This window comes from Nothobranchius furzeri, chromosome 2 (genome assembly GCF_043380555.1).
Source record: "Nothobranchius furzeri strain GRZ-AD chromosome 2, NfurGRZ-RIMD1, whole genome shotgun sequence".
Lineage (NCBI taxonomy): Eukaryota > Metazoa > Chordata > Actinopteri > Cyprinodontiformes > Nothobranchiidae > Nothobranchius > Nothobranchius furzeri.
Genome location: NC_091742.1, coordinates 58,398,850 through 58,425,686, shown reverse-complemented (window position 1 = coordinate 58,425,686; position 26,837 = coordinate 58,398,850). Strand labels below are relative to the sequence as shown.

The 26,837-nt window shown below is 44.6% G+C and overlaps 3 protein-coding genes across 4 annotated transcripts; 1 reads left to right on the top strand and 2 right to left on the bottom strand.

Annotated features, from left to right (window-relative positions):
* Positions 1-1,322: 1,322 nt before the first annotated feature.
* On the top strand, positions 1,323-4,453 carry si:dkey-19b23.8 (low density lipoprotein receptor adapter protein 1). Its single transcript, XM_015946839.3, has 3 exons — positions 1,323-1,567; positions 2,910-3,563; positions 3,652-4,453. Exons 1-3 carry the CDS (start codon positions 1,552-1,554, stop codon positions 3,729-3,731), a joined length of 750 nt encoding a protein of 249 aa, XP_015802325.1. The 5' UTR covers positions 1,323-1,551; the 3' UTR covers positions 3,732-4,453.
* A 1,964-nt stretch (positions 4,454-6,417) lies between these two features.
* si:dkey-19b23.7 (uncharacterized) lies at positions 6,418-10,091 on the bottom strand. The gene is made up of 8 exons (XM_054747747.2): positions 9,954-10,091; positions 9,559-9,630; positions 9,315-9,386; positions 9,017-9,216; positions 7,249-7,312; positions 6,994-7,159; positions 6,661-6,858; positions 6,418-6,579 (listed from the first exon to the last, which is right to left on the bottom strand). The coding sequence occupies exons 1-8, from the start codon at positions 9,960-9,962 to the stop codon at positions 6,440-6,442; spliced, it is 921 nt and encodes a 306-aa protein (XP_054603722.1). The 5' UTR covers positions 9,963-10,091; the 3' UTR covers positions 6,418-6,439.
* A 1,939-nt stretch (positions 10,092-12,030) lies between these two features.
* man2b2 (mannosidase, alpha, class 2B, member 2) lies at positions 12,031-26,551 on the bottom strand. 2 transcript variants are annotated; one of them, XM_015946842.3, is made up of 19 exons: positions 26,315-26,551; positions 26,014-26,160; positions 25,242-25,347; positions 25,003-25,175; positions 24,810-24,925; positions 22,433-22,610; positions 22,157-22,355; positions 21,883-22,073; positions 21,210-21,381; positions 18,245-18,381; positions 17,895-18,172; positions 17,601-17,792; positions 17,270-17,513; positions 17,088-17,198; positions 16,824-17,016; positions 12,764-12,910; positions 12,561-12,673; positions 12,353-12,470; positions 12,031-12,263 (listed from the first exon to the last, which is right to left on the bottom strand). In XM_015946842.3, exons 1-19 carry the CDS (start codon positions 26,453-26,455, stop codon positions 12,160-12,162), a joined length of 3,060 nt encoding a protein of 1,019 aa, XP_015802328.3. In that variant the 5' UTR covers positions 26,456-26,551; the 3' UTR covers positions 12,031-12,159. The 2 variants fall into 2 exon arrangements, with proteins under 2 accessions (XP_015802328.3, XP_015802329.3); XM_015946843.3 differs by lacking the exons at positions 12,031-12,263; positions 12,353-12,470; positions 12,561-12,673 and adding an exon at positions 15,833-15,904 and having other exon boundaries at positions 12,774-12,910.
* Between the last annotated feature and the right edge of the window lie 286 nt (positions 26,552-26,837).

Below are 26,837 nucleotides of genomic sequence, written 5' to 3'. Positions count from 1 at the left end.
TATGGTCACGAGCTTTGGGTAGTGACCGAAAGAACAAGATCGCGGATACAAGCGGCCGAAATAAGTTTTCTCCGAAGAGTGGCTGGGCTCTCCCTTAGAGATAGGGTGAGAAGCTCGGTCATCCGGGAGGGGCTCGGAGTATACCCGCTGCTCCTCCACATCGAGAGGAGCCAGTTGAGGTGGCTCGGGCATCTGGTCAGGATACCTCCTGGATGCCTCCCTGGTGAGGTTTTCCGGGCACGTCCAACCGGGAGGAGACCTAAAGGTAGACCCAGGACACGGTGGAGGGACTATGTCTCTCACCTGGACAGGGAACGCCTTGGTATTCCTCCAGAGGAGCTGGCCCAAGTGGCTGGGGAGAGGGAAGTCTGGGCCTCTCGCCTTAGGCTACTGCCCCCGCGACCCGACACCGGCTAAGCGGATGAAAATGGATGGATGAATAAAACAAGGCTAAAATTGATTTTACACACACACTCTCTCTCTCTGTCTGTCACACACACACACACACACACACACACACACACACACACACACACACACACACACACACACACACACACGCACGCACGCACACACACACACACACACAGACACACACAACCAGTTTTAGGTGCAAAAAATGTAAAAGTATAATAGTCTGAGCACAGCTAAGAGCAAACCTTTACGCTCGCTTCACATAATAGTTATTTCCATTTAATTCTGTAATTGGAGCAATTCTGGTTCAGCAGAATTTCTAAACATTTCGCCCTAAATAAGTTTGTAACATGAAACTGAGCAGGACTACATGAAATTATGCACGAGCTGCTGGGAAATTTGTAACTATTTTAAAATGCCAACCACAATACACTTGGTCAGTTAGTCCTGTAGGGTATAAACGGTTATTTCTTCAAACAGATGCCTTTCAGGAAGTAATAATTCTTGGATATTGATATAGATAAAAATAGCTGAGTTGACATAAAAATATGTTTTGTTACTTCTTATGTAAAAACGTCTCTATTGTTTATAGATTTTGGATGTAAAACTATACATTTTGTTGATTTGATTAAAAAAACGAATGTCTAATTATTAAGGGACATGCACCAAGTTAAATTTAATAAAAACAAATGTCTGTGTGATAAATGACCCATAAATAGGTTCCAGTAAGTGAAACAAAGGCAGGTTAATTATTCCCATGTACTGTAGAGCCAGCCCAGACTCCCCTCCAGTGCTCGTTCACGTGTGTCGGGCTCGCGCCTGCGCTTTTTAAAAGCGCTGGTCGCACGCGCTGTTGTGATTCAGTCACTTTCCGAGCCACCCACACTGAGAGCACAGACCTCCGTGAGTCAGTCCGTTCATTAACTTCTCTCCGTCTTATCTACGTCTGGTGTGCGTCTGAGGAGCTCTGCTTACAAACGCGGGCAGGAGACGAGTGGAAGACAAATTCGGCCGAGTTTGTTAAATAAAAATTTCTTTTGAAGGACAGAAAGTGGAGGCAGATTTCGACTTTCCCCTGAATGCGCTTTTCAAATATCGCAACGGTTCACCTGAAGCGGACTCCGGGACGTCGTTTGCATGAAACTGTGGCCAGGTAAGATTAGGAATGGAAGCCGTGCACGTGGACAACTTTAGCTATCAGATAAATCCAAATGTGACTTGTTAGAAATGTTTCCTGTTAGGAATGTTGGTGTTTTAATGGAAATGGTGTGTTTTACAGGAGTGAGTTGAACGCAGCTTTTCGGGGTCATGCCTAATTACGTTATAAAAAAATGTAATTTTTAGTTCCGTTATGATTTTTAGAATTAAATGTTGTAGGAAAATAGTTTTATCATTATTATTATTATTATTATTTTTTTTTTTTTTTACAAATTTAGACTGGCAGTTTATTCGGCTTTGATAATTAAACTGAATATTACACGTAAATTTACGTAAAAGTGAATAGGAACCTAAATAATTTGCCTCGGTGCAGCAGCATAACTTGGACCAAACAATTTTTTAATTTAATTTTTGCAAGTTTCAAAATAAAAAATGCACTTTTGTCTCCAAAATTCCCCAAGTGTTCCACAGATGTATCAGAATAAATTCCAAAGTGATCCCTTTTGAAAGGATTTTGCATGCACTAGTAAACAAGTTGCACTTTACTCAAATTATAATCACTTCCTGCAATCCCAGTGACGTTCAAACTGCACATTTGAATTCTATCTGTTGAATTATTGATTTGCACCTGTGTGCAATGTGACACCAGTGTTATGGTTCTGATGCAAAACTGGTGGCGCAAGTACTTTTCCATGTTTTCGACCCACTCCTGCAACAGTATATGTGTAAGCCGAGGGGTCATTGTGGACTGAGGGTCAGCTTGCATCTCTGTTTTTGTGACATGACACAGACTCAAAAGCATGCCATTGTTTGTGGGAGAAATGGCTTTTAAGGGAGGGGGATGCAAAGCTGTTTCCTGCACTGGGGTTTTCTCCAACAATGGCCTCAGACGTGTTGTTGGTTCTCTGTGAGAAGCAGATCCAAGGAGGGAAACTGGGATGTTTAAAAGAATAGCTGAGAAATGAGAGAGGAGGAAAAAATACAAGCAGGACAATGGGAGGCCGGGCGTGGACATGTGATGCTGGATTGGGACGCTCTTGTTCATCAGCTGTGATAAAAGTACGCTATGATCTTGTTCGGTTATTCGGCTTTTGTTTGAACAGATTATTTTGGCTCGTCTCCAGTCCCATCTGCAAGTCAAACCAGCCTGTAAATGAACATGCAACTCTCTGGCTTGCATCTGAATATTTCACTCTGCGTGCGTCACAGGTGTAACCAGTCCTGTTTGGTGACCTTTTACCACTTTATGCTGACTTGCATTTTCCTCAAATGAACGGTGATGCAAAAACTGCATCGTACTGAGGTTTGAATACAAATTTTTATATGCCTCGTTCCAGATAAAAACGGCCACGCTCCGTTTGTCAGCCCTTCAGCTGAAAAGTCTTCCAAGCCCAGCTCCAAGGACGCCATGGCTCTTGGAAGTTTCCACCTCATGCAGACCCTCAAGAACTCTCCTGCCGCCTTCCGACGCCACTTCCGCCGCGACCGGACGGAGTTGCTGTCCCACGGCGACCCCCTGTTCAAAGTTCACTACCTGGGCACGGTGAAGATCTTCTCCCTTGATCGAGCGCAGGCTCAGGACGCCATCGCGCAAATGCTAGAGGGGAATGCTAACCGGAAGAAGCTGAGCAAAGACCACGCGCTGGTGGTGCGGCCGAGGTACGTGGAGGTCAAGGAGCTGAGCACGGGGCGGCAGCTGACCAAAACGTACCTGCAGGACATAGCGTACTGCGCTGCGGACGCCAACAGACCCAACGTGTTCCTGTACATCTGCAAGCATCAGGGACAGCAGCTGCAGTGTCGGGTGTTCTGGTGCAGCCGTGCAGAGCGGGCGCGGGACATGACCGCCTGTCTGGCTGACTCCTTCCAGCGAGCGCTGAGCGACTGGCAGGATGGCTCGGCCACGTTGACGCCCGGAGACGTGAAACGTGGAGAGGAGCCGTCCAGCTCTCCTTCCAAGAGCTCCACGCTGCCTGCTGGCTTCGGTAAAGGTGAGGCTTTTTTTTTTTTTTACTTGCGTTTGCTCCTTTTTGCAAGATTTTAAGATTCCTTCGTCACTGACCCACCTTATCTCCTCAGGTCGCTGGAAGAGACAAGGTTCTGCATCTCGAAGCCCCATGAGAGCCATCACCAGAAGAGGATCAGCCTCTGACAGCTGAAGCTGAACTTCTGCACCAAAACAAGGCTCCACGTTGGCCTGCTGGCAGCTTCAAGAGGGAAGGAAGGAAGGGAGGGACTGATCATAAGATGTCAGGAAGGGTGGAAGGGTTCAAACTGCCACGTCCATATTTGGGCGTGTTGTAACTGTGTGAGACGATGTCATAATTGGCGAGTGAGTGATGCCGGCGGATGCACCGTCCTATGTGGCATCGAATGAATGAGTTGGATGACGGACTCGACGTGGTCCTCGTCTCTTTGGGTTTGTTTCAGGCGACCAAAATGTCGCCGAAAGCGGAGAAAACCTTGTGTTTTGTGTTTTTTTTTTTACCTGTGACGAGTCAGATTAACCCTGGCTTTTATCGAAAGCTGGCACATCAGAAGCAACCTCTACCACCTTTTATTAAATCCCCTCCTGCACAAACAACAACAGTCATGAGTTATTTGCATTGACGTGCACAAGCTACCGTGGCTCCTGTGAACAGTGGGCACATTGTGCTCCCCTGTGGCATCTCTGTGAGGAATGCACGGATGTGCACCTGCATTCCACGCCGGGGAAATCTGAGACCAGGAATCTTCCCAAAAGCCTTGAAATCTCTTTTGTGTCCAGCCACAACATTCCAGTTTGAGCAGCTTTGTCCTGAAACTCCAAAATTAGTCATTTTTTAACCTGACTGTTGGCCAATATGTGGCGCGTTGCATAACGAGCCCTCATGATGGGGATTTCTGCAGGGTTTACAAGTGTTGGAGGATTAGTGCCACACTCCGAGGCTGCAAACGTCTCCTTTTTGTTTTCTGACAATATTTAAGCTACAAACTTTGCCTTTTTTTTTTAACTGAAAGTTTTTTTATTGAGATGCACCACGTTATTTAGTAAATTGTTTTTTTTACAATCCGTATCTCGCAAAACGCCCAACTTTTTTCTAGAGAAGGGGTTATATGCCTGCTGTAGGATGCATTTTTATCAGTGTTCTGTTTTTGTCTGTACATATTTATCTAAATGTGTATTTTACGAGATATTAAAACTTTTATACAATGAGTGCAAACTGGTTATTTTGAGCAAGACAAATATTTAACTTCTGCACTGTGAACCCTGATGTGTGGTTCTGTTTCCAAGTTCAACTTTAAAAGTTTATATGTGGCCTGGTGAACGGTCTTGTGGGGTGGTTGAAGGGCGAGGGGGCGGCCCGTCAGGTCCTGGGAGTTTGGAGCTATCGCACGACTCCGTAGTGTTGCCCTCACATTTCAGCAGACTTCACGTGAGCGTCTTCAGACTAAAGCTACAGCTCAGTCTGGCTGCTGCAACCACAACCAGCTGAGTTTAGACTTAAACTCAAGTTCAGTATAGTTTTCTTAAATTATAAAGAACTTATTTTACACATTAAAAGTAAATTAAATCACATTTGAATAGTTGAGATATTTGGAAGTGGAATTCTGCGGAAAGAACTTTTGATGGGTCTTTGAACAGCCTCAGTTTGAAGAAATGGAGATTTGTTCTGCGATTTAAAAGCTAACGACTACTCTGATCAAACTTGATTTCAGCCATCTTTAAAACTTATTTTTGGGAGCTTTGTAGTGATGGGAATTCCGGCTCTTTTTACAGAGTCTGTTCTTTTGGCTCAGCTCACCAAAAAGAGGCTCCCAAGTGGCTCCTTAGATTTTTTTGTTGCGTAGAGTACATTTATAACCAAAATAATGAAACTATATGTAAAATGATTTACTGATGTAAAAAAATGCAATATATCAAATTTTTCTATGGATTTATTAACTGAACACTTTAAAAAATATCCACTTTCCGACTGCTGGCGCTCATTTTCTCACTTCACGTTCACTTCAAAGAGTCGGCTCTTAGAGCCGGTTCGTTCGCAACCGACACATCACTAGAGCTTTGACCTAATCATGGGCTAGCATTCTTGTGAGTACTTGTCCTAACCGGTCCACATGGGTTGGATCCTCCCACTGCTAAAACAGGAAGTGAGCAGCAGTAAATTTGGATGGTTTAGCCAAATATGCAAACAAATAGTCGTCCAGATTTGGGGAAAACAAGAACGCATTTCGAGCATCTTCAAATCTGGACAGCCTCGTTGCTTTGCTGTGAAGTTATCAGCTTTGAAATGTGCACTCGGAAGGATACGGTCCCTGGATTTGGACACTGCCGAAATTTGCTTTGGATGTTTGCAAGAATAAATAATGGTGGTAGCAGCTAGCTCTAATACTTCCAACATGTGTTTCTGCTTGCTCATCATTGGAAAAAAGTTTAGAGCTCAATAGTTTTTTGTGAAGACAGCAGCAGGCGAATTAAACAAAAAAAATAAAATTTCAAATAACCTAAATGTATTTGTCAGAAATGTTTGTTTCTCAAATTTGACTTAAGGGTTTGGATACATTTTTTATTTTTATTGTTTTAAATAAAAAGAGCAATGTGATGCATCGCCACAGGCTAAACTCTCCCAGAGTTACCACAAGGACCTATTTGGTGTTCCACCCCAATGTTGTCTTTGGACCCATCTGGCCACCCTTATCAAAATTTTCTGGGGTCGCCCCTGGACTTAACATGATGCCAGCAGAAGGTTTATTCAGTGTACCATGCCACTTTGATTTTGGCTCTGCTTAGACTAGCCATTAGCCCATCAATCCAGTGAGAACTAATCTATTTCTCCAAACTGAGGTTGCTCAAAGAGCTATCTACACCAGATCAGGTGTTTATTTTTCACAAGCTTCCTACAGAAACTGTCCCCTCGTGGAGAATTAATCTCAAAGTGCCTGTTGCTGTGGAACGTCCTCGGAGTCGCTGTAACTCCAACAGAGACTGGACATGCAGACGCCTCAGAGGTTTCACCTCCTCCACCACTGAAATGAAAATGGAAAAGTAATCAATTAAGTCATTTAAACTTATAATTTACAGTAAATACTAAAAAAGAGATGGGCCACCTTTGTCATAGTGCAGCTCATCCCGGTTCCCGTACACCACATACGTCTCCAGGAAGTTGAGAAGAGCTCCAGTGACCAGGAAGCGATCTGGCAGGGGAAGGTTTTTGATGTAACGCATGTCCAAGGCGAAGGGGTTGGTGGGAGAAGGAACGGTGCACAGGGACACCAGCTCACTCAGAACATCCCACACACGGATACCTGCAGAAACATTCAGTTTTCCTATTAAAGCACATGCCGTCCGATCCGCCTCATGGAAACTCACGTAATTATTAATTCTCCACACTGAAATGGTAACTTTCTCTCAGCTGGAACTCTACTCATTGTTTTCCGTACTTCGTGTCTGCCAGTCAGTGATGGACTTTAATTTCATGGGCGTGTCCCTGACCATCGAGTCGGTGCCGCCGATGTTGACCAGGCGCTCGTGGTTGGAGCGGATCCAGGCGTAAGGGCGTCCGTACTTGACGTAGCCGGCCAATAAAAACAGGGTGCAGTTCACCTCCTGTAGAGGGTACAAGAACGAGTCTGGGAGATCACCTCAAAGGGGATTGATGTTGACGTTTTCTAAACTGGTTCTTTTAGCATTCTTACTGGTACTGCCATCTCTCTTTCACTGGGAGAAGCTGGGAGAAGATGTTCCTCACTGCTGGGCTCCCTGGGGAAACCATAAAGAATCACTGGGATGCAAGTTATCAGCAGTGGCGCACCCAAGGGGTGGCCATGGCCACACCTAGAAAATTGCTGACCCCCTCCCAAGGCCCAAGGAAGACCAGTGTTAATAAATCATATTAATGTTCACTCAAACCATAAATCCCTCTTATTTTTGCAAGAAATAAATGTAAAACCAAATAAAGAATTAAAAAAAGTAATCAGTGTGCCACCCAACAGTTTTGCTTGTCCACGTCTGGCCACCCTTACCAACATTTTCTGGGTGCAACCCTGGTTATTGGAGCAGATTTACAGTAGTTGACAACATAGGTACACCAACATACAACATGGCAAGAGATATCAGCAAAATCATCAGCCCGTTATTAGGTAACACGGATCAACGCTGCAAAAACAGCATAGAACTGGCAAAAGAACTAAAGGAGATTACAACAGAAGACAACGACATACTCATCTCACATGACGTCACATCCCTGTTCACAAAAACACCAACCCAAAAAACCATAGACATAGTAGTTAACAGAATCAGACAGGACAAGACTTTACACAAAAGAACAAACCTCACAGCAGACGAGGTATGCTATGATGTAAACTGGTACATTATGATGTCACAATGCTGTCGTGAGCCTGTGTGTGTGTGTATTTGTTAGCAGCTCCACCCTCTCGGTCTGCTAGGCAACCGTATTTGTTGCATTTTTCAAACATGAAGTGGGAGTTGAGTTAGACTCTGGTAGGGGGTGACTTGCTCTTTAAAACAGTTTCCAAAGGTCTTAAATTACCAAAGACCCAATAAACAAGATTCTTTTATTTCTATAAAATTTTTGTGATTTTCTAGTTAGTGTTCAGCATTTTTTGTGTACGATGTTGGCGTAAGCGGAACCGTACACATTCAGTTGGTTGTGAAAGGGGGCTATTTTTAGATGAGCACATTAGCTGGTTAAGCTAGTGGGCGCTTGCATCATGGGGAAGTGCAAGTTTAATCAACACATTCTCACACCCAAGGCGTCAAAATATGACGCGTGTGACCAAGCCTCAATATATGACCATTCGGGATGCCCCAGCGCGTCAGGATAAGATGATCAGGGACAAACTGGTGACGCAGCGTCCCAGAGCATCGGTATCCAACGCTGGTGGTGAGACGGACATTAGAACTACTTGTGAACTACTTAACTTCCCCTCACCCCAATCCTAACCTTAAGGTCACAGTTTATGAACCTTAAGGTTAGGATTGGGGTGAGGGGAACGTTAAATAGTCGAATAATGTCCGTGTGACCGCGCGCGTCAAACAGTGACGCCAGCAGAGCCACGTGTCCCAGCGTGTCCCTGATCGTCGTCTACTGATGCGCTGGGGCGTCCCGAATCGTCATATATTGAGGCTTGGTTACACGCGGGATATTTTGATGCCTTGGGTGTGAGAATGTATTGGTTTAATGGTAACTGGATGGCTAATCCCACGTTCGCGACGTGGTTAGCACCGGTTCTAGGCAATAGCTGGAAATTATAGCTTAAACTAAGCCCCCTGCGGCCCTACGTGGACAAGCGGGTTCAGAAAATGGATGGATGGATAAACTGAGTCCAACATGGAAAAAGGCTGCTTTAAAACCAGAAAAAGCCTAATGCTTCCTTTAACACCACTGTTTAAAACAAAACACATACATGTTAATGTTTAAGCACACAAAATCCCATATGTTACCTAGGTGTCTGCGGCTGTGTCGTGGTATGCGTGCGAGACCGGGAGTCCATTGTGCCCCGAGGCTCCCCGGGTAGGGGGGAGCTGCTGCCACTGTCCAGGCTGGGAGAGCTGCTGCTGGGAGAGACGCCGCTACTGCTACAGCTGCTGCTGGAGCTGTTCAAGGATGCTCTGGATACCAGAAAACCTGGAGAACGCCAACCCTGCAAGGCAGCACACGCAAGGGCAGGACCCGTAAAAGGAGAATAAGAAACGTAATGAATCTGCGTGTTTTTGTACACATTCATGATAAGAAACTCACCAGATCCTCGTTGACGACAGTCAGCAGCAACTCCTCCTTCCCCCTTAGCCATGGTTGGAAGTACTTAAAACCCTGTGGGGTAAATAACACTTACATCATGGCAGATATGAATTTCTAAAAAACATTAATTTTAAGCTTGTTTAAGGCTATATTTTTGCCACCACGCTGATATTCTACCCTGTGTGGACAAGAAAAAAATCCACATATGCACACTGAATTGTTGCTGTGTGAGTTCTGATCAAACCTGTAATGATCCAAGTAAAGCCAAGTCACTCAGAAAGTGCTGCAGCTTCCTCTTCTGCTCCCTCTCCTTTTTCTAGTCACACACACACACACACACACACACACACACACACACACACACACACACACACACACACACACACACACACACATAAATGAAAAAAAACATGACCCTGCAGCTCTGCAGGTGATGCAACACATCAGCATCCTCCCTTATCTTGCATCCTAGCAACAAACGCTACCTCCGCACGGCTTCAGTCATCTCCTTCCACACACAAAAAGACACCCTGAATCGTGCAAGTGTGTGTCTAATGTCACAAATAAGATAAACGAAACGGCTGACTGGGAAGAGAAGGCATTGCATGAAAGACCCTGCGCAAATCGTAGACTACTTACAGTGCTCATTTTAAGGAAAAATCGCAAGAGACGTCCTTTAAATCATGATCAAACCGCTCTTTATCAACACAAAAAACGGAATTTCTTACTGTTTAACCACACACAGTCCATTTAGAGCTAATTATAGCTGGCTACAAACCGACATGTAGCGCTCGTTTGGGTGTTGTCACCGACAGAGACCGGTGGTAGAAATACGTGGGGCGTACAGACCTCTAGTGGTCAGGATTATGAACTGCATCTCTCTGATAAATTGCTATAAACAAATGAATGAATTAACTTAACTTAAATAAATAAATAAATACATTTTTGGAGAAAATTTGAAAAGGAACCATGCCACCTGACACATGGTCTTGGATTTAGAGGAGCTGATTCTCATCCCAGCAGCTTCAAACCCATCTGCGAACTGCTCCAGCGAAAGCTGGAGATCACGTTCTGATGAAGCCAGCAGGACCACATCATCTGCAAAATGCAGAGACCTGATCCATGGGCCGCCAATTCAATTCAATTCAAGTTTATTTATAAAGCGCCAAATCACGACAAGAGTCGTCTCAAGGCAATTCACATAATAAAAATTCCAATTCAGGTCAGTTCATTAAGCCCATCAGAAATAATTTTCCTATATAAGGAACCCAGCAAATTGCATCAAGTCACTGACTAGTGTCAGTGACTATACAGCAATCCTCATACCAAGCAAGCATAAAGCGACAGTGGAGAGGAAAACTCCCTTTTAACAGGAAGAAATCTCCAGAGAATCCTGGCTCAGTATAAGCAGCCATCCTCCACGACTCACTGGGGATGGAGAAGACAGAGCAGACACACACACACACACACACACACACACACACACACACACACACACACACACACACACACACACACACACAATGTGTGTGACCAAGCTCTGACACCGGTCATACAGGGACCTAACAGCCTGTATCAGAGGGCCTGGTACCCCATACTCCCAGAGAACCACCAGAGTTAGATTTTGAGCTTTATTTTCAGTTTGGAGAGGTGGGTGGGGCTGACTGTTGGTTTTGCCATCTCACTGCTGCCAGTTTACCCAACTACAAAATGTGAATCATCGGAGGAGTTCCAGTTTTTGTACGGCTTCCAGGCAGACTGTCGTTCACACAAACTGTGGTTCATGAGCTGAACATCTCTGGATATCTGCTCCCACAAGAGCACCAAATGTTCAGAAGCGTAACATAATGTTAATAATAATAATAATCTCTCGCCAAATAGAATATTTATTAAGAAATCACAATGTAACCATAGACAAATTGCTTGGTGTGTGTGTGTGTGTGTGTGTGTGTGTGTGTGTGTGTGTCTGCTCTGTCTTCTCCATCCCCAGTGAGTCGTGGTGGATGGCTGCTTATACTGAGCCAGGATCCTCTGGAGGTTTCTTCCTGTTAAAAGGGAGTTTTCCTCTCCACTGTCGCTATATGCTTGCTTAGTATGAGGTTGCTGTAAAGACTCTATAGTCAGTGACTTGATGCTATTTGCTGGGTTCCTTATATAGGAAACATTTTTTCTGACTGGCTTAATGAACTGACCTGTGTTGGAATGTTTATTATGTGACGTGCCTTGAGACGACTCTTGTCGTGATTTGGCGCTTTATAAACTTGAATTGAATAAATATACCTGAAAAATAATGTGCAACGCCGTCAGAGCAGCGGCTCTACTCCCAGCCTCTCCCGGACATCAGAGCTTCTCAAATATATAGAAAAAAGGAAAGAAAGAAAATGTTCTTGTCTATAGCGCCTCTCAAGATGAAAATCACGAGGCGCTTCACAAAAACAAAAAATTTTAAATATAAAAAGGATTTTTTAAAATGATTAATAATTAAATAGAAATATGACACACACATTTCATAGTTTCGGTTGAAGCTATGATTTTTTTGTGACAGTTTGCAAAAATGACATCCACATTTTTTTTAATATCCACAAATCTTTTATTCATGTCGATTGGCGTATTTACCTCATTAGTAAAGACATGGCTTTTATTCTTTGGAAAAAACGAAAAAGGCATTAAAACAAATGGGGGGGGGGGGGGGGGGGGGCACACTTTACTTAATGTGATCCACAAGTCCAGGATCAGCAAATCGCCTCCTTACAAATTCAGCATTTTGCGCACGAAGTAAATTAAATCAGAGTAACTGAGGATTTCATCTTTGAAAGCAGGATCATGGATCCTCAGAAGAGCCAGCCTAAAGGTTCCTGGAGCTGAAGTGGACAAAGAAGGTCCTGATCTCTTTGGGTGAGACGGTCACGGTAAAGTCTTCATCTCCACTGCTCGGACAGGATTCATTCTCTAAAACAAAAAGGACACTTCAATATTTTACAGGGAATACATTTTTAAAAACATTTATAAAATATGTCTATACTTCTACGGAACCGTACTTTTTGCTAAAGTATCAGCAGTTTTCCACTTCCACCTCTGCAGACCTGTGACATCCCAGGTCCCTGTGAGAGAGCGCTCCTCCAGCACCGTCACTTCCCCAATGCCTCGCAAAATATCCTGCTCACATAAGGAACAGGTGAAAAAAGTTTTTAAGAGCTTACATATGTATTAAAAAGTACTTGAAATGAGTATTTGTTTAATCTGCACCTTTAAGTTTATAGTGACTGGCTTTGATAGCTCCGGGTCTTCCTCCTCCTCAAACAGATGCATGATTCTCAGCAAAACCCGATCAAAGTCTGGCTCAGAGACCAAGTCTGTACCTATATGAAAAATAAACGAGTAAAAGAGCAAAAACATGGATTTTAAACTTTTGAAACTCAGAAGATGTCAAGGTGCTCCTCATGGCTCACTTGAGTGAATGTGGCTGAGGTGGATGCTATGATGGGAGCTGTAGTTCCAGCCTGGGATGCTGAGGCTGAGCAGGTGGAGGTTGGGAGGGAGAACAACCGGAGGCACCGGGGTACTCAGTGTGAGCTCCTTCTCCTTCTGGGGCAGCCCTACAGAAGACATTAAACTCTGTTTTTTTTCTTTGTTTCTACTGTCAATGTTTATCTCAGAGTTATTAATGAGGTAATTAATTAAATAATACCGATAAAAGTACAAGAGCAAGTGTAAAACCTCAACAGATGTAGCAGAATTTACAAACAGGAAAAAAATGGGTATAAATCATCGACATATATAATGGACAATTCATTTCCATAGACCACAATATCACGTTTTTTGAGGGGAAATGGGAGGTGGCCACCACCGCCATTTTGACCGTGTCACAGGTTCCGTCAAGCCCAAACAATCCCACAAAAGGGAAGAGAGGAGGAGCTGAGGGTGTGGCTGTAAGGCTGGGATCAACTGACGACACCCGGTCGAACTAGCTACAAGCTAATCTGAAGCTAACCCAAAGCTAACGCGGAGGTGGGAGCTAAGCTAACGGAGGTAGCAACCTAGCTACAACCGGAGTTAACTGTGCACAACACCAGAGCTTCTGAGTCAGAGATACGCCGGGCTGACAGCTGGGTAAAACCGGGTAGAACACAGAGGTCTCCCGAGAGCTCCACAAGCCGGCAGCCGCACAGCAGACAAATGCAGCTGCAATCTGAGACGCGCAGAGCTGCCGCTGGGGAGAACCGGGTGGAAAGGTTTCCATCCCAGAGCTCCACAAGCTGGCAGCCCGCGCAGCAGTCAGAAGCCGCGATCAGACAGAGATGCGCCGAGCTGCGGGGAGGAGAGAACGGGTGGAAAACATCGGTCTCCCGAGAGCTCCACAAGCCGATAGTCGGAACCCAGCTCCACCAACATGTTATATTTCAACCCATTTTCTAAAGTGCAGCATTATGTTAAATGCACTGGGTTTTACCCTATTACATTTAAATTTCATGGTTAAACAGTACATGTTAAAATGTAAGCTCAGCTCGGCAGTGACCTAAAATACATGAATATAATTTTACTTACCGAAAAAAATGAAGTGGAGACTCCTTGGACGCTCTATTAGTGCAATTAATGCCACAGCAAGTCATTTTGTCCAACAATTACACAAATAATATCCAAAAAAGAATACACAAACACAGAGACTCAAAATCCCAGAGCAGTTTCCAAGCCAGGCCGAGGCTCTACTGAGGCCTTTCCCCGGAGCTAGCTCTGTGGTCACGTGGGTCTGATGCTCATTAATTATACAGAATTTTAGGCTTTTAATACACTTAAACAGAAGAGTGAGAAAAAAAAATCACCCCCCTCAGAGTTGTCTTGAGTATAAACTAGATCATTTAAACAAAAAACATGTTTTGGAACCAGGCTGTAAACATGTTTATTTCTGCTGTGAAATTGGTATTTTTAACATGGGAGTCAATGAGGATTTGCTCGCTTCTGACACCAGCCCCTAGTGGATGAGGGTGGAACTGCAATTTATTTAACTTTATTGGCCTCAATTTCTGTCCCGCATTGTGGGGGCTTGATTTAAATAGTGGTGAAGTCCTCATGTGGATATATTTTTATGTTTTACAGCTGGAAGAAAGTGTTTGTGATAACAGAATTAGTTTGGGTGTTTATTCATTTAAGTTAAGAACAGTTTTGGTCACCGTGATAGTTGTGCTTCCATTGGCAAGAAAATCAAATCATGTCATGTTTACATATCTACTCCACCTAACCCGCACTAGGTAGAATGGACTTTCTAGTGTCCTTGCCAAGAACATACTTGTCTAGTACACAAGAACGCAGCGTCCCTGAGTATTGAGAAATGGCCAGTGTGTGCTCACTGTTCAATTGTAATTCTTTTTTGTAGGAAACATGAACGACTTTTATAAATAAATACTTCCTTATCTTTGTAACTGATATTTGGCCCAATAAATATTCCCAGACTGCCCACCACAAATAAATAAAGTGCTCTATGTCAGGGGTCACCAACCTGGTGCCCGCAGGCACCATGGTGTCCTCGGGAACCATAAAAGTGTTTGTCTATTAAACGTGAACTTTAGTTTAACTCTGATCTATTCAAAGGTCACTTGGTATCAACCTGGTAGCCCTACATATGGATCAAAACCAGGCCCCCACAATCTTGGGAAGTGGCTAAAGTTGCAGTTCCACCCTCATCCACTAGGGGCTGGCACCAGAAGTGAGCAAATCCTCATTGACTCCCATGTTAAAAATGCCAATTTCACAGCAGAAATGATCATGTTTACAGCCTGGTTCAAAAACCCATTTTAGGTTTAACTGATATAGTTTAGATTCATGACAACTCTGAGGGGGGTGAACTTTTTTGTAACTCTTCTGTTTAGGTGGAATTAAATGCTTAAAATTCTGAATAATTAATGATCATCAGACCCACGTCAGAGCCAGAGCTAGCGATGGGAGCTAGCTCAATTGAAGGCCTCAGCCTCGACATCAAGTTCATAGGTGTTTGGCCATTTTGACTCTGAACTTTGGTTGCGCCCGCTGTGTGTTCGTGGTTGGATGTTAATCATGGTGGAATTATTTGGACAAAGAGGGCAGGCTGTGGCTACTAACTGCACTAACAGATCGTCCAAGCAGTTCCTGCTTCTTTTTATCAGTAAAATTATATTTCTGTACTTGTTTTTGATGGTTGAACAGGGAAATGCTGTGTCTTTTAACTGCTTGGTCAAACATGTTAGTGGGGCTGCTGGCGGGATAAAAAACTTGAGCGGATGTCGGTCTTCTGTCTCCTGTCCGAGACGAGTTGCTAGAGCAGGCGGCTGGCTGTTCCCATTTCCCGGGGCAGCCGGGACAAGCGGACCGGCTCAAATGAGAAGGCTCTAGTCATGCTGGTCACATCGCCGTTGTGACAACGGCGTTGTCGACGGTCCCGACTCTGAAAGTGTCAACAGTACCCGGCTGTGTGTCGACACAGAGCTGGGAGTCAAGTTGACGCTCCCGTCGGGACCAGTGAGGCCCGATGTCCTCAGTCTGCTTACCTAGTTATCACTTTGTTACTAAGCAGGCCGGAGGTGCCTTCACTTTGGAGTCACTCCACCGCGGTTTTCTTGCTAAACATGGAAGAAAAAAACCCGTTAGCTTTGGGTTAGCATGTAACTAATGTCCTGCTGATCTCCGATTGTAGAGTATGAGCCGATGTAAAAGGCCACGGTGTTATGATCGCAGTGTTCTGTGCCTCGCACGGAGCCAGTCGGCCATGCGCGGGTGGGCTACCACAGTCCCCGGAGTCCTTCTTAGCTTCTTCGGCTAACTAAGTAAGCTAGTAGCTACATTGGTTCATTTGTTCCAACTGTAACAGCCCCACCCTCAGCTCCACCTCTTTTCCCATTCTTGGATTGTCTGGGCGATGCGTGTGACAAGGTCAAAAAGGCGGGGGTGGGAACCTCCCATTTTAAATCAAAAACTTATAATTCGAGCCTATGGGCATGATTTCTCCAGTATATATGTCGATGCTCAAAACCCATGAAGTAGCTCTCAGCTTCCCAAAGGTTGGTGACCTTTGTCTGAACATTTACTCACTCAACATTACTCACATGGGAAAAATAAGTTTTGGGGTATTTTTATGAAATGGGACGCTATTTTAGATAACTTTATTGAACAAAGTATGCAGAAGAATTCAATACATAGACAAGAGTCCAGGGGTGTAATTATACAACTACATACAAAAATTCACATATGAATTGTTTTGAGCCGTTTTGTTTGTATCGAAATATTGATTTTAGTGATTAGATGAGATTAAAATGGAGCACAATGTAGTTTGTCTGAGTGGTGTTGCCGTAATGAAAACATTGTCTAAATTTAATCACACAAATTTAGTATTAAACTAAATAGAATTATGTAGAAAAGTAAAACAGTATTAGGCCAAGAACACAACCCTGGGGAATCCCAACATACCACCCAGACTGAGAAAAGATTGTGATTTAAACTGTGTAAGGGACTACAGATATTTGGGTAACTGTTTACACTTACGAGGCTGGTCTATTGGCATGATGACAGGTCTGTGCTGCAGCTCTACTGCTCCCCGCGGATGCAGTTTGGAGGTGGCGCCTACAGAGCCCAGCACCATCCAAAGGGTTGGTGTCACCACCGAGCTGTCGTTTAAAGTCAGGTTGTAGCCAAGATTCCAGGCTAAATTATTCCAGAGCCGTCGATGGAGCATAACCTGAGGGAAGAATCCCATGGTGAAATGTTCCTGTGACGAGAAGCTCTAAGAAGGAGAGGTTTTTTTTGTACCTCTAGTTGTCCGTTGGCTTGACTGGACACACCGTGAGCTCTGTCACTGAGGAGCACCAAACGACTGAGATCATCTTCAATGTAGGCTGTCCGAACCATGGGGAAGTAATTCTACAAAACGATGCTTTTCATAAATAACATTCTTACTTCTACCAGCAATTATGCCGAATTCATCCACCTACCCTTGCTAAAGTGTTATTGGGGAATTTCTTGTATATCCTTTTCATCATCTGGTAGCCATTGTCATCCGAGTACAGAGTTCTGTTGTTCTTAAGGGACGAGCTGGTCCTGAGTACTACCTCGGTGTTGATATGAAGGGGACCTAGTGAGTAGCTCTGCTCCAACCTGTGGCACTGCAGTACGGTCCCAGAACATTCAGGGACACGGGTAGTGATTGAGAAAGCGTAGTCTTCATCACCGTCCTCTCTACAAGATGAAACGCGTAAGTCTAGAGTAAGTCTGAAGGTGTTACAACAAAACAGATAAGAAAACTGGATGGATTGTTGTACCCACCTGTAGAAGTACTGTCTGATCTCAGTAACAATCTTTCCTGGGATAATCTCCATCGCCACAGCCTTGTAGGCCCGAACAGCCGAGCCGTTGGCGCTGAAGATGTAGTTATCAGAGATGGGACCAGCTTTTACGTCTCCATTTGCATCGTATTCCCAGAAATCCTGTGTCATTCTAACTCGTCTATTTTCCTGACTACCAACGACAAAACAAGACAAAATGTTTAGTTTTCTAGCTCACACGTGATAAAAAAGTAAAGGCAAAAGCTTAGGCTGAATGAAACTTTACAGAACATACAGGTAGGTGATGCTGTGCAGGAGATTGGTGTCCCGGTCAAACATCAGTTTGTAACTTTCACTCAGGACTGGTAGAAGTCGCCGTCCTGTTTTCCTCCAGTCCTTCACACTACGCCTCTCAAACACTGCTGCTTTTGCTTCATACGTGTTCAAACATTTGGATTTCTTGGAGCATGGTGTCCCAGAGACCTTGATCAAGTATTTCTTGTGCTGAAGGCCGCCCAGTTCCACAAGGATGAAAAGATCGTAGGATATGTTGGACTGTGCTGAACGCTGGATCTAGCAACCAAGAACGTCTAATTAGATGACATTCAAGACAAGGTCAATCACAGCAAACAGGATGAGGAATACTTGTGCAGGAACCGGCTGTCCGTCATCATCGTAGACGATCGCACTTGGGAATGTTATGGTAACGTTAACCATGGTGGTGACATTCCAGGCTAACGGGTTGTAAATGATGACATGCTGCTCCAAACTATGATCAGCATCTGGAAACAGGAAATCCCGGATCAGCTCATTTCAATTCAATTCAAATTCAAATTCAAAAATACTTTATTAATTATTTCAGAGTAATTTTTCCAGAACTTTCCACAATGCGTCTCCACTTCACCAGGTTGGCCAAACATGTAGTTTACCAGGCCAATTTCAGGAGCTAATGGAGCACCTGGTCAGGGGTAGGTAACCCACAACATCCAGAGCTTTAAGGAACTCTGGGAGGATCTTGTCCACCCCCGGAACCTTGCCACCAAGGAGCTGTTTGACCACCTCAGTGACCTCAGCACCAGAGATTGCAGAGTCCAACCCAAAGTCCCCAGACTCTGCTTCCTCACTGGAAGACGTGCCAGTGGGACTGAGGAGGTCTTCGAAGTATTCTGCCCACCGATCCACAACATATTGACTCGAGGTCAGCAGCACACCGTCCCCACTGTAAACAGCGTTGGTCCACCAGCGGGTTCAGGGATTGCCACCACGACAGGCACCGACGACCCTGCGGCCATGTCCGGTCATCATAAGGGGTCTTTGGGCTGCTCTTTGTCTGACCCCTCACCTAAGACCTGTTTTCCATGGGTGACCCTACCAGAATAAAGCCTCAGACAACTTTGCTCCGAGGATCACTGCGACAATCCAACCCAGAGGTGGACCTTTAAAGGGCCCGGGCGCCAATGGCTTTAAATTTTCTTGTCGGGCGGTAAATAATTGACGACTTACCACCCGGGTGGCGCCCAAGCTTTGTTTGTCATTTACACACCGGCTTTCACCTCCCCCTGTGGCCGTGCGTAGTAGTGTTGGGATACATCATGGCCGCGCCCTGTAGGAAGCCGCCGTTTTCGATTCCACTGCGCACTGCACAGGTTCATGTGACTAGAGGCGAGTTCACTGTAAAAGACGGAGTGAAACCACACTAGAAACACACAAACACGCAGGAAGATGGCGCCACCACAGGGATGGGACTCCCTGATGAAACCTCCGGCAAAACGGTTTAAAACTGGTGAGGAGAAGCGAGACAGTTCGAAAAGGTATGAAGCAGAGAAGCGTGTGCGTAGGTGGAATGATTCTTGGCGGTTTAAAGAAGACGGGAGGCACCAAGAATGGCTCGAGTACAGCAAAGCGGAGGAGGTGATGTATTGCGTTGTATGCCGGAAGTATGCAACGACAAAATCGAGTTTTGTTGAGGGAACAAACAAATTCAAACTAGAATACATTAAAGACCACGAAAAAACAGCGAGCCACATGAAGGCAGAAAAGACTGCAAATACAGCAATGGTAGGAGAGTCGCCAGCTGCAAAGGCCCTCGTGGCGACGACGAAAGCACAGCAAGATAAACTGGAAAAGCCAGCCATAAACGTATGGTTTCATGATGTCCAACGGCGAAGGCGTCTTGATTTCATGGATGGAAAGACTCCCACTGCTGCTGAGATGGACGACGCAGAGCCAGAGGAAGATTTCATGTGCGTGGGTCAGCGCCGCTTGCTCTCCACGATGAGCAAGAAATAAGAGGACGAGCTTGACAAGAACTTTGAGGTGGAGTAACATACTAGTCCACCACTAGCCAAATATTCAGCCTGCATCACAATGGTGCCAGAGACTGACACAGTGCTGGTTGTAAATATGTAAATATATACAGAAAAGTTTATTATGTTCATGAATGTGTACAAAATAATGGTTTATTATATTTAAAACGGTTCAGTTGTTATTTTGACTCGTTTTGGCAGCTGACCTGTGGGGCCGGTAGATTTTCCGCGTGGCCGGTTGGTTTTGAAGTTAATGTCCACCCCTGCAACCCCTCCACCACAGTAAGGAGGCAGCCCAGGGAGGGGCAATTCCCTCCTCTCATAAACTACCGTATTTTCCGGACTATAAGTCACACTTTTTTTCATAGTCTGGCTGGTTCTGCGACTTATATACCAAATGATGTAGGCTATACCGCGCTGCTGCTGGCCGGCTCCGGCCCAGGAATGAGCTCCCCTGTCCCACTGGGAGGGTTTGAAACACCGCCATCCTCTGCTGGAGACCGTGGCGCACTGCTGCGCATACCGCTGATGCAACAGCCGGTTGTTTCTTCTGTTATTGTTACCGGTACTTGTCTTGCCATGTGAAATGCTTGGTCTCAGATTTTGTAAGAAAAATAATAAAATTTCCCCCCAAAATGCGACTTATATATGTTACTTTCTTCTTCATTATACATTTCATGGCTGGTGCGACTTATACTCCGGAAAATACGGTATCCTGAATTCTCACCAGTGGAAACATGCCTATTAAAATAAAGATCTGATGAACCTTAATTAGTTGTTCCACTGTTACGATGGGTTACAGTGGATGATTGGTTCAGACAAATACGCAGGAGCCTGATCACGAAGAGTTTAAAAAACAAAAGGGAGGATCTTTAACGTCATTCCGTGAAAAACAGGAATCCTGTATGAGTTTAACATATATAGGGGTCAAATGCGAACATGTATTTGTGCTGGTTAGAAATGAGCTGCTGCATTTTGGACTTTCTGCAGACGTTCTAGAGCGGACCCAAGAGAAGTGAGTCCAGCCTGGATGTGATGAAAGCACGAGAAATCTGTTTAAGCTGTGCAACGTGACCTAGTTGAATGAAGCACGATTTGACAGTGGCATTTACTTGACGTAACACAGAGAGGCCCGAGTCCAGTTTAACCTCCAGGCACCGCTTTAGATGAACAGAAAGTGAAGACAGGTGTGAGATAGCGAGGGATTCTGGAGAAGAAAACTGGATTCTACCTATTAGAGCAACATGCATTTAGAGGCCCTCCTGTGTTCATGGAGGCCGTCGCTTTAACAAGCCGATTTGCACCTTTTCTGTGGAAGTTCGTGTCCCGGATGTTGGAGGCGGCGAGGTTATGCGGCAGCAGAAAGAGCGCGGCTAAAAGCTCGTCCACTCCCATCATGGCCTGGACGAGGTGCTGTGTGTACATTTCAGCCACTTTAGGAGACTCCGTACCAGTGATGCCATCGTGATGCTGGACCTGAGAAAAAACACTGGAAGTTTTATGTGAAAATTTACCAAACTGTTTTTCATTCAGATGCAGACGGGGACTAAGGCCTAGTCCACACGTAGCTGTTTTTTTTTTTAAACGAATATCCGCCCCTCCAAAAACTTGCATCCACACCACCTCGTTTTAATAAATAACTCTGTCCACACGTACCCCGATAAATACGTTGTTAAGAGCGCAGCTCTGAGGGCATCCATGCTGTCGGCTAGTGTGAACACAGGTCACACACGTGATGTCAGCATTTTTTTGTCGCGGAAAGTGACGTTGCGGACCTTAAAACTCCGGTTTTGTCTGTCCACACGCAGACACCCAAAACGGAGAAAACGCAGATCTTCACTTTGGCCGGAGTTTTTAAAAAGATCCGTTTCCGTGTGAAAAAACTCAGTTTTCGTGTGGATGACAGGCCAAAACGTAGAAAAATATCTACGTTTTGGCAGATCCCCGGCTACGTGTGGACAGGGCCTAAGAAATGACCTCTGAGACGGCCCAGCGCAGAGCTCGGAGTTTTTCCAGGGCCCAGTCCTTCGCTACAGGCCCATCTGGGAAGCTGACTCTGTAACGGGTGAAAAGAGTCTCTGCTGCGTACAGCTGGGAACTGGCCCGCCTCGCCACTCCTTTCAGAACGTTCCTGGAGGCGTAAAACCCCGTCCATGCCTGGTACGGCTCTAGGAAACATTACACATTAGTTCTTACTGATTAGAACGAGTTCTTTCCTGGGCTTTTTTTTATTGAGACACACATTTCTCACCAGACGAATAAGGAAGAAAGTCTTCAGCCCCGCGAACATCCCAGGAGAGATTTGTCTGATGGACGGATTGGAAGTACTCGCTCAGCGTGGCGTACTGAACCGTCACACCGAACTCTTTGCTGTTCTGGTTGATGTACTTCATTAGAGGATCCATGTTTCTGAACTGCACTGAAGAGTTATAGAACTGTTTGTCACACCCCTTAAAAATAAAAAAAAGCACACCTAGTGAGAAACTTTTCAAAATAAAAGCCCACATTAGCCAAGTTATTTACTGACCCAGGGCCAGAGAACGTGGCTCGTCCTGAACCAAGCAGCCCTCTGCTTGATGTTCTCCACCATGGTCTTGGCGTAGAGTTGTACCGTCTCCTTGGTGACGGGGAGGCTCATGTTGGGGTAGACACCATCTATAGGAGGGTCTGGGAACAAGGCGATGCCGTTCCAATAGAAACCAGAACTGATGAGGACGAAGAGCTCATTTTTAAGATGTGTTAGCTCAGAAATGCTTCACTTACATCTGAATACGTAAAAAAAATTTTAAGTAAAATTAATTACATGATTTGTTTAAATAACAAATGTTAACAAATTGCCTTTATTACCAGTTATTTTGACACATATTTAGTAAATAAATCGTTTAGGAATGCACCGATATGAAAATTTGGACCAATATTCATATTTGATATTAATATTCCTGTTATGGCCGATAACTGATGCTTACAGATTTTTAAAATTATATATATATATTCACACACACACACGAAAACATAGAAATTACAAATACATACATATATTTTTTATGTGCACACATCAATGCTTCTGAGATGGTTCTTAATATGGTCACATGACCAGACAATTACAGCAAAACAAAACAGACAGCGTTGATGTTTTATCTCCCCAAATAACACAAGCCTGGAGGAGTTCTGCTGTGTGGTGGAGTTACTAATGCTAACGGTTAGCTTCTACTAGCCGAGACGTTCTCTGCTGTTTTCTAGACGCTAAACCAACAGCAGCCTTCCCCGTTGTGAGTCAAGATGTGAATGTCACGTGACAGTGTGACGTAGATCTGTCAGGATTTTTAATCCTAGAGTTTCAGCGTCTATTTTCTATCAGAAGCTAATGCAGTAGATAGGTGTAGGAGAATATTTTCATGTTAAACTCAGGGTGTGTGGTAATTTTCAAAAGTACTAAGTAAAATGTGGTTTCTCAGTGAAGGACCTCTTTAATACCACCAGTATGGTTAAAAACAGACTAACATCAGCTGATACTGATGTTGATGCCGATATCTTGTGCCTCCCTAGTGACTTCTTCTTCCGGCTCTTGGAGGGTGCAGACGCTTTTTTCCTCCTCTCCTCCCTATCTTATCCTCAAGGCCTTTGTCTTTCTGTGTGTGCTGGTGCACGGCTGCTTCTGCATTTTTCTGGACACTGGAGACTGAAATACACTAAAATGGATCTCATCAGTTGGTCACTCAACGCGATTGATCACATTTTTTCAACAGTGAGAACGGGAAAAGGGGCTCCTGGATGCCCCGCCGGGACAGACCCAGTTGGACACATCATGGACTCGTGGAAACAGCGGAACTTGATTTGTTTATCTCAGCTGTCTGTGGAGGACTCAGAAGACGTGTGGATATTCGTGGTGTTGGTCTCAGGTTTCCTGCTCATTGGCCTTGGAGGCTACCTGGCTGACCGGAAAATTAACGAGCTGTCGAGGAATATTGGCCTGATCCCACAGCTCAGAGATGGTTTGCACCGCGCTGTGAATTCACAGACTCAAACAATTGTCGAGATGAGTCGTAAGCTTGGATCTTTGGCTGCGATTCATGCTTTGGCACAAAAGATGGATGCCATCAAGGAGAGAGTGGATGAATCAGCACAGATTGGGATAGATTAATGTCCATTATTGGATTTTGAGAGGTTGAGGACCAACAAACTGTAAGACAGAGAGGATTTTATCTCTGTCTGGCCCCAAAACAGTTTCTAATCAGAATCTGGCGTCCTTGAGCCTGCAAGACTCCAACGAAAACTCCCCCCTCAGAAGATATGTGGAATGTGCCGTCGCTATGGCAACTCAACTCTGTCTCCTATCCCAGCATGGGTGGGACTGCGGGAAGGCTGCTGAAACATTCCAGGGTCACTGCAACCCTCCAACCCTCAATGCTCCTCCCCCTATCCACACTGAGGTGACATGCGCTGCTTATCGTGGCTGCAGGAACTGAAGTTGGGATAGTCCCAACCCACCACCCCACCTAGTGGACACTTATGTTGTGTTGTCTGAAGTCTGTTGCATATATGTATGAGGTGTTTTTTGCAGAGCAAAGCTGCCCTCCTGGTGGGAGAGTAACTCTGAAGTTCCTTTTTTTTTCCCTCCACCTGAACCAATCCTCATGTAACCCTCTTATCTCTGTTAAGGTAGCGTGACTCAGGGTTGCGAATGACCACAGTCACCAATTCGTGTCATGTGTCTTGCCCATGTATGTCTGATCTCTGAATTGTGTGTAATGAAACTCTATTTTCCCTCTGGGATTAATAAAGTATCTTTGATTTGATTTGATTTGTGTTTAGTTTCAAGAATAAACTATTAATAATGCACAAATTGTTGGTTAAATTTCAAAATGTTGAAAAATGAGGGCAGTATGAACGTAAACATGGTTCACCTGCTGGAGAATGGCAGGTGTGACGGCGTGCAGTAGCTGAACTGGTCCATGGTGTGGGTGAAGATCTCCTGCTTGGCTTTTAAAGAGGGCGAACCTCGCCACACAAACTGTAGCTTCTATTTAAAAACAAGAAACTAAGTGAACCATTAGTCTGTTTTCACCATCCCCGCGACTAAGAGTGTTCCGATCCGACCTTGTTTTTCTGCATGCTGTGTTTCAGGTCGTAGTCGATGCGGGAGATGAGGTGTGCGTCAAACCCGGCCAGAGCGAACAGGACCGGCGTGGTGGCGGAGGCTCCAAATGGATCCACATGCCAGGAGAAACGAGGGCGAACCCCGAACGTCTGGTACAGGAACCCGTGGCCCTCTGAAACAACGGTGACCTTAAGTCTCAGAAACAAACCTGAAGGTTAGAAAGAGGTCCTGGATTTACCCGTCATCTGCAAGATCTGATCGTCCAGATCCGTCACGGCCTCGTCATGCATCACTTGGCCTCCGATGATGAACTCAAGTCGACCTTCTGTCACAAGCTGTCGAACCTGGAAGGACATCGACACACAAAGGTCAGCTGAGCTTTCGCGGGATAAAGAACTAGATGTGTTGCATCCCGGTTTTCATTCAGACATAAGTTTAAGGTTTATTTAAAATGTCTACGAGATGTTTGGATAAAAATACCTGAGATACAGAACTCCGGCTTCTTTTTTAACAGTTTTAGAGGCAAACGACAAGAGCTGCTGGTCATCAGAGCAGCATTCCTGTTGCATATGGATGATGCAACCAGTCACAACATGGAATGTTGAATTTCCAACTTCCTTACATTCTTGGAATGAAAAAAGGGCGCGACCACCACATAGTTCTGTCCTAACCTTTACTGGAACTGAAAGTGTTGAAAAGTAACCCAAACATAAAGATAAGTGCTCCGCAGAGGATAAAAGTGCATGAATTATTTAAAAACAAACAATGTAGTACCACTAAACTGCACCTCCCCACGGCTCACGCCCCCACTAGTTAAAGCAAACAGGGGCAAATGTATGTACCCATAAATAAAGATTGTCTTATTTTGGTGTTTTTGATTCAAGAAAACTAAAATGGGATCATAATGTGTGTCTTTCCTGGTAACTAAGCCCCCAAGAATGAAAATTTCAGCTGATATTTTCATTGATGAATGCAGACACAATCATCTGACTAAAGAACTGAGTTCTTACTTGTTTCTTTAGGGAGTCTGAGGCGACAGTGTCCCACCACAGGCGAAAGAACTCCTGTTCCACAGCGATGAACCTTCGATCTTTGTACTTTGACAGCTCCTGGGTCACACTGGTGTACACGTTAGCTGCATAGGCATGCATGCTCTCCTGCAAAACACACACACACACACACACACACACACACACACACACACACACACACACACACACACACACACACATACACACACGCACGCACGCACGCACGTTTAGAGGGGAAAACACACATATTCATTTGGAATTCAAGATCACCCTCCACTACCTGAATGGTGTAAACCCAGCCAACATCCATGTGACTGTGAGGAATGACAAACGTTTGAATGGGCTGATCCTCAGCTGTCGATTCATGTGAACAAAATAAACAAAAACACACAAAAACTGTAAAAAACATATTTTTTTCCATCCTGAAAATGAGAAAATTCGTTCGACAAAATCCACCAGCTTCACTTCCTTATCATGTTGTTGTTTAGAATGACTGGCATTTCATACGGAAGCCCTGGTAGCCCAAAAGAAGTGACGCGAGTGACGTTCAACACTGGTGTTACATTCAAATGCGCCCCCTATTGTGTTTAAATCATGCCCATGCTATTTCACACTTATATAGTTCAAAATAATTTTAAAAAACTGCTATAAGGAAAAATCTTCATAAGTTATTTTTAAACAAATTTTAGCAAGTAGCAAACTGAAATAAAACAAAAAAATCTCAGTGTTCAGTTGGATAATAAGCTCACACATATCAAATAAATGAACTTATCTCATATTGTCAAAGACAATTTTGTTCTTTG

Bases quoted from the DNA above. Each gene is read 5' to 3' on its own strand.
- man2b2 (XM_015946842.3), bottom strand. From the start codon at position 26,455: ATGGAAAAAAATATGTTTTTTACAGTTTTTGTGTGTTTTTGTTTATTT. The intron at 22,611-24,809 runs GTGAACCATGTT...CGTCCTCATCAG, and splicing joins CACCTGCCATTCTCCAGCAG to TTCTGGTTTCTATTGGAACG. The intron at 17,017-17,087 runs GTACAAAAAAAA...TTCTTCCCTCAG, and splicing joins AAGCCAACGGACAACTAGAG to GTTATGCTCCATCGACGGCT.
- si:dkey-19b23.7 (XM_054747747.2), bottom strand. The intron at 6,859-6,993 runs GTACGGAAAACA...ATGTTTCTGCAG, and splicing joins CACTGACTGGCAGACACGAA to GTATCCGTGTGTGGGATGTT. The intron at 6,580-6,660 runs GTGGCCCATCTC...TTTTCATTTCAG, and splicing joins TGAGCTGCACTATGACAAAG to TGGTGGAGGAGGTGAAACCT.
- si:dkey-19b23.8 (XM_015946839.3), top strand. The intron at 3,564-3,651 runs GTGAGGCTTTTT...TTATCTCCTCAG, and splicing joins GCCTGCTGGCTTCGGTAAAG to GTCGCTGGAAGAGACAAGGT.